Genomic DNA, 9,957 nt, shown 5'->3' with positions numbered 1-9,957 from the left:
TCCTTAAAGCAGTTAGCAACTGAAATATGTCAATGTAAATTTAAGCTAATGCTAAGTTCGCACAGTTTTATTCCAACAGCGCGATAGTTTATCAGAAACTAGTTACCATGGTAACCGCATCATTCGGCGTTCTGAATATCTTTTTAAAAAATTCTTTTCAATTTCCCGGGTTCTTCTTGTAAATACACTTTATCGGTTTTGGCGTTATTAAATGAATCGCGTTGACATTTGGTGTCGCGTGCTTCGTGGACGCTGTAGCGTGGTTCTGCGGTCTCTTTAAGACGCTCTGGTTAATTCAGTGTAACTAGACGCGTTAGTTGAAACCTGTTTTTCTGCTGCTGCTGATGCTCTGGATGTTGCAGTGTGACCGTGGAAAAAAAGCGGCGACAGACATCCAGTCGCTTTCGCACCCAGATAACCCAGGCTTTCCACGGGGATTACCGTCTGAAGATGCATCGTTATTAGCCCGGAGAAACCATCAGCATCGTCTGCTGCGATCTGACACAAAGACGGACGTAACTTACTGCTTGGATTTTATCGCTGAAAGGGCAGCCTGAACATCGTCGAGACGGATAAATAAACGCGATGTCGTCGGAAAAACACGGTAAAAAAAATCTTTTTTTTAATTTGGTCATGCCACAGCTAATTAAATCAGTCCATGCAGCGGGACGACACGTTTAAATCAAAGGTGTTTATTATAAAATGAACGAGAAGCAATGCTGTAGTAAAACGCTGTTACGCGACATTAATATTTTTGTTATGCTTTTAAAAAATGTTCTCCCCTTGTTCATCCTTATTGCATCTATATATAGTCTTATTCAGTCTGTGTGTCAAATCCTAGCGAGCCGCCTATCTAGGCATCAAAATCAGCGCGTAGCCTAGCGCCTGTAGTCGCGTGCTGTCGCTATAATCTAATGTACTGCCTTTCGACGAATTAAAACTAGCAGATGACCGCCGTCTGTGTGGGCAGCTCGCTAGCGTTTGAGACACGGCCGTCGTGCCCGTTTTCCTCCGCGGTGCGGTGTCGTGTTGAACGTGTAGGCTACGTTAGAAACGGCTGTGTGGAGTGTCGTGAAATGAGAGAACGGGCACGCAGCAGTATGAGGTTTAAAGGGTGTTGTGTGAGGCCCTATTTCAGGCATGAAGTCCCTTGGGTCCGTGATTCACCGCGCTGAGAGATGAAGGGCCCTAAATCACTTGAAGCTGTAACGAGATTTTCTCACATAAGGCAGATATGGTTTACATATGAGAACCTTTTTGAGGATTACCCTATAAGTAACCTTGCTTGAATACGTATACATATACACATACACACACACACACACACACACACATATATATATATATATATATATATATATATATTATATATATATATATATATATATATATATATATATATATATATATATATATATATATGTGTATATATGTATATAATGTGTGTATATATGTATATGTAATCTAGTATCCCACTCATCTTTTTGTCAACCTATTTAGACAAAGATTTAGAAGTATATTAACGTTTCATATTTATTGTTGAATCTGCAGCATGTTAGAAAGAAAAGAGAACACACACAGATAAGATTATTTAAATATGCTCAAAAAACGGATGCATTAAATAGGCCTATGCATCTCTGTGTATTTCTTTGTTTCCCCCTTAAAACTAATCAAATATGAATTTTAAAATGAAATCCCCCTATACCAACTCTGTATATGCTGCTGACATTGTGAAGGATTACATAATGATCTAGTCTTTTACAGTACTCATAGAAACACGCATTGATTTCTCTTGGGCAGCATAAACTTCTCATTAAATCCTTATTGTAAAGGAATAGGTTTAATGCGAGATAGAATGCATTGGTTGGGTTAAAAACTCCTTTCGTTTTCTCCTTAGGAAACCGATTTTGAATGGCATACTCAAAAGGCTGTTAACGATATGCTTTTGTTATTATTTAACTTATGTTTAAAGACTGTGTTCAAACGCAAAAAAACTGTCTTCCCCAAAATGCTGCATAAACTCCGACAATCAAAGAGGTGTGTGAGCAAATCACACCAAAATACTTTTTTTTTCTGCAGGGAACGCTCTCAAAATATGGCCGTGATTCGTCTATGAGTGTGGTATTGTGTTCAACATGGCAAATGCACAAGACACAACAACAGCCCTCTTTTGTGTGAACTACTTCTTTCCTCCACAGATTACGACCTAAAGCTGATAGTTTCATGGCCGACGCTACTAATTTCAAAACGCCACAAAGGAAAGTTGAGTAGCTAGCTTCATTAAAAGCTTATTGCATTGTATTAAATACAGTAGAGAGACTGACTGATCAGATGTGATTGCCTGCATCTGATACAGCCTTCGTTCTTTGAATCTATCTCATATTCGCAAAAAAACTAATATCGCCATCACGAACACACACACACACAAGAAGATAATTAGCGTTCACACCATCGAAAACATACCTGCCTTTTAAATGTTTGAGATTTTTAATGATCTTCATCAGCTTACAAAAATCATGCGGATATTGATTCCACTGATATTGTTCCTCTGTGTTGTTATCGTTATAAGAGTCGTGTGAACGTCCCTATCTTTACTGAATCACGGCTTCCTCTTTATGGTTATAGGCTGGGTTTTTTTTTAAGTGAAAATGCCGCTTCTCTTATGCTTGTCGTCCCTGTCGTGAACGGGCCTTTGCTCTTCTAAATACTTGCGGGGTCTGACTGTGTTCGTGTCCCGGCTCAGGATTGGAGGAGGCCGCGGGGAGGCAGTCCATGTCTCAGCCGATGATGCAGATGGCTCCTCCTCCTTACCTCCCCGCCCAGGACCCCAACATGCCCCCTCATCCCCCGCCGCCCGGCTGTGCCCCGCAGCCCAATTACCCCCCTCCCCTCCCCTCCCGGATCCGAGGGGTATCTGCAGGAAACCCAGTTCCACTGCGGCACCCTCGGCCCCCAGGGAGCTTCGAACGGATACCCGGTTCAGACCCACGGACCTGTGGGCACCGTCCCTCATCCCCCGGTGGGCTACTTACACACAGGATACCCCCTCCAGCTGCAGCCCTGCACAGCCTACGTGCCCGTCTACCCTATAGGCACAGGGGTGAGTGGGGACCCATCCAGTTATTTTTGCAGAGATGTTATTAAATATGCAGATTCTCTTATGCTTGAGATATTACGTGCGATGTGACGTGACTCCTGTGCGTCCCTGGAGGACAAATACCTTTCCAAGTTGGAAATATACCAACGGAGATGCTGCGCGTGATGCATCCAGAATTTGTGAATATGCAAATATTGATATAGCAAATGTCGAATGGATATTTTTCTTTTTGCATTTAGATACCAGTAAAAATGTAATTGTTCTTCGTACCAGCTTTTGTAAAAAAACAAAAACAAAACTAGTTCATCTCCAAATAAATTATTTAAGATTAGGGATGCAGTTTTGTCCAAAAAGGAATTTGATTATTTTGTCATGTGTTGCAATTTTGTTTTGAGCTGCATTTACACTGTGATCTGTTGATGATAATAATAATTGTGGTGGAAAACTAAATATAGTGCTATTGTAAAAAGATCATATTTTAGACTATGCTAGTAATGTTATAATAATAATAGCGTTCATTTCTCCAGTATAATAATGTAATGACCGATACAAATATAGGAGTTATGCATCAGAATCGTGCACCATTTTCTCAAATGGCCTTTCTTTTCGGCAGGCGCAGCCTTACATGCCCAACGGTGCGCCTCATCCAGGTGTTGCCCCGGGCCAGATGGCCATGCATATGCCAAATGGCATTGCTCTGATGGAGTCTCGTCGTCCTCCTCACGACTACCTGCCCATCGCCGTCCTCACCACTGTCTGCTGCTTCTGGCCCACAGGAATAATCGCCATCATCAAAGCAGTGCAGGTAATTGAGCCCAGACAGAGCTCTGATGCCCCGATGCCAGCAGGGATGAGATACGGATCAGCTCATGGAGATCTTTTCTGTTTCATGCTGGCTTTTCACACAAGTGAACTAGTAAGATGGTTCATAAAACCATTGGGTAAATAATTGCATAAGAGTATTATCTATGTTTATATATATATATATATATATATATATATATATATATATATATATATATATATATATATATATATATATATATATATTTATTATTTTTATAATTTCATTGTCACATTGTCTATAGAATTTCATTTAGTTAGGTTTTCAAATAAGTTAATTTTATTTAATATTTTATTTAATAATATTTTAATATTTATTGAATAATTTAAATTATTTAACTTTTGTCTGAAAGTACATTAAGTGCAAAACTATTTGTTCCAATTTAGCAGGAGTGAAGTAAACCAGGTTAGTATGCTAAAAGTACAAAATTTTGCAGGGCAAAGAATTAAGCACATGAATATGAAAATGTATTTGTAATATATGAAATAAACTCTGTCCAATTTAGGGTTTTTCTCGGCATCAGTTTAACTGAATTTAGTATAATAAATTCAGATTCGGTGCGAACAGGTCTGTGATGTATTTTTCTAGATATCCACTAAATGCAATCTCTTGGCTCAGGTGCGTACCGCTGTGGCTCGAGGAGATATGGTTACAGCAGAGATCGCCTCTCGTGAGGCGCGTAACTTCTCCTTCATCAGTCTTGCGGTGGGAATCGCCTCCATCGTGCTCTGCACCATCCTCACCGTTGTGGTCATCATCGCCTCTCAGCACCACGATGACGACTGGGAGCCCTAGAGAGCCCTAGAGGGCCCAGCTCGGGACGCACCGCCCATCCCGACCCCATCATTCCAGTCGGTATTCTGCTTTTTCTGTCACACAGCACAGTTCTGACGCTCAAGCCACCACATCCTAATCTCCAGTCCAAAATACACTTTTACAGCCATTTGATCATGTATTAGTTAGAAGATAGTTTGACGGTACGGTAAATCGGAGCGTGGGGAACACAGCGCGTCTGCGGTGTCGTAAGCGGTGTACGCTCACACTCACGTGAACCTACCTGAACACTTCCTGTTTCTCCTAAACAAAAGCCTGTGCTAGATCAGTAGTTAGAAATATAGTGTACTAAAGGCTTGAGTCAGGTCAGGTGTGTTATCATTTGCTCTTTAAATCTGCCAAAAATGTTGCTTTTTTTAAAAGAAACACACTAAGTATTACAGGAACATGATTTTGGTGTTTTTTGACGTTCGAAACATTCCACCTATTATTTGTGCCATTTATCTGTTTAGAAAGACGGTATGTTTCTTTGCAGGATAAACTGACAAATTTACTAACTCCACTAAGTGTGGATAAATCGTGTTTTCTATACGCTAAGTATCGAAAAGTGTAACATAATGTATTGAATAAGTCGAACGCCTAATAGATTGAAATAGGTCGATATTGTATAACTGGATTTTCACCCAAAGCAACTTCTGTTGAGTGTGTATCAGTATTGATTACTCGGTGCTTTCTTTTCTGAGGCCAGAAGTCTACGCTACGCAGTACACAAACACAGATGCAATTGTTTGGCTAATGGCTACATGTTAAAAAAAAATGGCAAAAATGAAGCCTTGGTGAATCAGTTTGGTTGTTTGAACTTAGTGTGTTGTTCAAGCTGTTGAGTTCATACAGCAGATGAAAAGCCAGGCGTAATAAAGGTGTTCAGCAACGAGCTGAAGAGCTTTTAGCTGAACAAATGATGCCCATTTTTGGCTTACCTGTCTGTCTGCTGTGTCTCATACACAAAATGCACACTAAAACAGTCAGCAGTCTTTTGAACATTTAGTTTAATTGCATGTTAAATTTTTGCACTACTTGTTGCACAATTGACCGGCAATCGAGTTTGATTGACAGGCGAACAGACCAATCATAAAGAAGCATCTGCTATTTTGTCCAACAAACAAATCGGACGGTAGATTAACACTTTTAGACTTTAACCTGAAAAATTAATCTATCACGACACATTAAACGGTCACGAAACCATATTTGTCTTTAACATTTCTTAAAAATGACTGGTTTTGAAAACCGAGACTTATTTTTTTCCACCACTGTTAACCCGCGAAAACACATTCTGTGTGAACGGACATTTATTGCGGTAGTTAACCGATGTCAGTTTAACCAACTTTAACCAGCTCAGTAGGACCCTCAACGAACTACACAGTAACCCGACCCCAGAAGAAGACAATTATACCAATGCATAGCAGAACTGCGATGTGTATTTGCGCTGCAGTTATGAATTCCTGACAAGTTACCGATGCAGCAATATGCGAAACCGGCTAAAAGCATTTGTGTTCACGTACTTGCGTAGCGTGTGTCTTGGGTCTAAGTGTTCCCGAGTGTCTTGTTTGCAAACCGGTCTCAAATCGATCCAGTCCTGAGGTGTTGGAAGAATGTATTCTAGGGTGAAATTATTACTCCGTTACTGACTATTGTGAATTGGCTCGAAGGAACACATCAATTTTGTGTGTCGTGAACTAGTGTATTATTTATTGTTTAAACACTAAATTATTCATTTGTGTATTAAATTGATACTTCTATATTTATTATTAAATATGTAAACATAGGTCTAACTGTTGTGCTGAAATATTTGGTTATCTTTCCTAGATAACGGTCAATCATCGCAGATGATTGCTCAGCTGGCATATTTTGATGACGCATGTGATAATATGCACTTTTATGCTCAGTAAGCAAGTAGCTAGTTTGTCTCACTTCTTTGTAGATGAGAGCGTAACTTGCTTCAAGTTCTGACCTCATTGAAACTTCTCACATGCTGCTGTCAGTTAGCCGTAGTTTGTTAGGTAAACGCATTTAGCACAACGGTTTGGTCGAATGAAAAGAATCAAACAATCCTAGTGTTCCTATATATATATATTGTGCTGAAACATGGATGCAATGTTTTAGATTTTTTTTATTTAGGACTCCAGTATGTGAATTAATCTCTTAATGCTTAAAAAAAGAGTTTGCCCCAAAAATGAAGAGTCTGTCATTTACTCACCCTCTTACTTTCTTTATTTCTACGGAGCATAAAAGGAGAAATCGATCAAAGTGTTGATTGTTCCAGAATCTGAGACTCCAAAAATGATTTTAAAAAATGGTGTCAAATATATTATTTGGCTTTACAAGATACTCCAACTTTACAAGTACCCCCAAAATAATTTTTTTATATTATTATTTTATTTTATTCGCATAATTTCCTTTCATTGTGAAACACCAGGCTGAATCTGCCGTGTGCTTTGTTCCACGAAAGAAGGAAAGTCACAAAGGTTTTGAACGGCATAAATAAAAATAAAAGCAATGTCAGATTTTTCATTTTTGGATCGATTCAGTGGATGATTTATTTTCTTTTAATTGATGTACAAAGCTTTCGATTTCGTCGTGCCGAGAGTAAAACGAGCTTCATTGTTTCAGCGAAATCCTAGAAAGAGAACAGCCAGTTTTGATAATCAAGTGTCCAAATGTGAAAGACGGGAGAAAATCATCTTCTGAATCCTTTTTGAGCGCTTACTTTCTGTCCTCTTCTGCCATGCCACTCAGTTTTAAGTATTTATTTTGCTTGTGTAATTTGAACGGCATCATATCGTTCTTTTCCTGCTCTCTTTAATCGATTTCTAATATCTTTCTGATCTATTTTTGAACAAAGGACTTGCAGCACATTGCAAGTGTTTCGCCGAACTGTTTGTTGAACGACTTCTGATTTCTACCTGTTAGAGGTGTGATTGCACATGGTCGTGTTTATATGGGCTACGTCGAAAAACATGACCTTCATTTTCTAACTGAGAGAGAGAGCATAGTTTCAAAAGAAATCCTACCTGTTAATAAGACAAGCTTGTCCGATGACTTTATTTTGGTGTTTTAAAGTTGTGCAAACACTGTACAGTTGATGTGAACCTAGCTCCTGTTTATAATTAGCCCAGCAATATGCTTTTTCACACAGTTGTGATATAAAGCGAATGCTTTATTGTTATAAACATGGCCACTGAGATCTGATTGCCTATAGTTACTGCACACGGTTTCTCTAAGCTTGTAAATGCGGTGGGTTTATTCGAAAAGCCGCAAGCTCCTTTGTGTTTGTGTGCTTTTAGAGGTTTATTCTGAGGCCAGTCTCGCAAAAACCTGTAAAGAACATATTCCATTTCAAGTCAGCAGAAAGAAATATATAGCTATATTTTCGTAAATAAAATGAGCCTTATCTAATGGCTATTATTTTATAATTTCTTTGCGTAACTTTGATTGCAATGAAACATTGTTCCCATTAAACCCCCCCCCACAATATTTCTTATCGTAATGCAGATCCAATGAGAGTAAAGCATCCTCATGCAGTTTTGACATTGTCTGTTAAACAAAGTCAAGGCTTCATTTTCTCTGTTTAAAAAATACATGAAAACTCTTTCACTTGATTTTGAATGTGAATAGCGACATGTTTTCGTGAGATTGGCCCTCTTAATGAGACCAAGCATTGATTTGCTGTGTATGAATCCAGTGATTTAATTAAAGAGGAATACCTGGTTGTGCAAGAATCGATTGTGTTGCGTTTTCTCTGCTTCTCTCTCGCGTTTGGCCTTTTCTTTGTCTCAGAGGTGCTATTTATAGTTGCCCTGTTTTTTCCTCTCCATCTCTGAATCTTTTTCCCTTGTGTCACTGGAGCTACAGTGCATCTCCACACCACATAAACTGATAGGAGGGCACCAGCGCCTCTTAAAATCCTCTCATTTGCATATTACGTGGTGTACAGTAATAGCCCAGGGGCTGCAGCTCTTCTCAATCTGTTGCTCAGTGGATCAAATTCAATATGACGGCCGGCCATAACAGTGAGGGAGTGAAGACAGCTCTCAGAAATCATCGGCTTGACCGTGCAGGACAGAAAAGTGCACTTTTTACAGAAGGTTATGATTCGGGATTCATTTATTTCATGTCCAATAGAAGATGTGTTACAGAGAAAAAGTGAGTAATATCGTTTTGGCCATGCGAGTCTTCGCCTCATGTCACGTTAGATGTTTTAAACAGTTTTCGGAAAACAGATAATGCAAACTAAAACAATTCAAATAGTTTTCCTTAATTGAAAAAAGCTGAAATTAATTACAAGTAAACCTAAGTACTGAAATTACTAAGTTGTGTTATTATGAGTGCCCCTCAATTCTCTCATGGTAAATTATAATTGTTATCATAAACAGCGTTTCGATTCTGTGCCATTTGCCACTAACAATAATAATTAACACCAATTAAAATGTTTTTTGCCGGACGTAGGTGAGCGCTAGGCGGGTTTACCGTTACAGCGCTATGCAGAAAACTTAGCCGCTAGTCTTCAAAACACGAGCAGCAGACAGGTAACTCGGAAAATTGATTTTATCCTACAATGATGCTATTGTAAACCTAGCGAGTTATGCTTGATTATAGCTTGAGTATTATAACATTTCTGATATTGACATCATGGCATTTGTTTTATCCAAGGCCATTAAACTGCTCTAGTTTAGCACGTTCTCATGTCATTAGCTCGAGAAAATGCATTTAAATGAAATTAAATCTAATTCCACGTCCAACTCTAACGTGCGAGACATTCATGTGTTTGATTTAACGATACCTAACTCTTTCATGCATGCATGTAATACAAACAAGTTTGCGCTATCTACACATGAATTCAACCTGATTAACAGTGATTCTCACCGTTTTGCTTAAAAGTTAATAATATTTAGTAATATCATCATCATCTAGTCATATTTAGTTGAGGAGGCTATTCAAATATTTAAAAAGACAGGTCATTTATTTTTGTAATTAAGTTTAAAATCTGTCTGGACATTTTTTTATTTATTTAATTTTTTTTGTCATTCTTCTCTTATCAAAATGCCTGTTAAGGATGCAAAAATGGTGATTCAAATCATTTTATGATGGACGAAAGATTCAGAGGCATTGTGCAAACGTGATTGACTTCGTAGTGAAATATACGGTAAAGCTTTAGGCTACCGTAATTGTAATATCTAGGGTA

The 9,957-nt window shown here is 38.7% G+C and overlaps 1 protein-coding gene across 1 annotated transcript; it reads left to right on the top strand.

Moving 5' to 3' along the window:
• The first annotated feature begins 219 nt into the window (after positions 1 to 219).
• On the top strand, positions 220 to 8,494 carry prrt1 (proline-rich transmembrane protein 1). Its single transcript, XM_043217351.1, is given in 5 exon segments — positions 220 to 604; positions 2,744 to 2,885; positions 2,887 to 3,100; positions 3,711 to 3,902; positions 4,560 to 8,494. Coding segments are annotated over 5 exon segments (744 nt in total). The 5' UTR covers positions 220 to 585; the 3' UTR covers positions 4,737 to 8,494.
• Positions 8,495 to 9,957: the final 1,463 nt, after the last annotated feature.

Source organism: Puntigrus tetrazona, chromosome 19 (genome assembly GCF_018831695.1).
Source record: "Puntigrus tetrazona isolate hp1 chromosome 19, ASM1883169v1, whole genome shotgun sequence".
In the NCBI taxonomy this organism is placed as follows: domain Eukaryota; kingdom Metazoa; phylum Chordata; class Actinopteri; order Cypriniformes; family Cyprinidae; genus Puntigrus; species Puntigrus tetrazona.
Note: the sequence above shows the minus strand (reverse complement) of the source record. Positions and strands in the feature narration are given on the sequence as shown.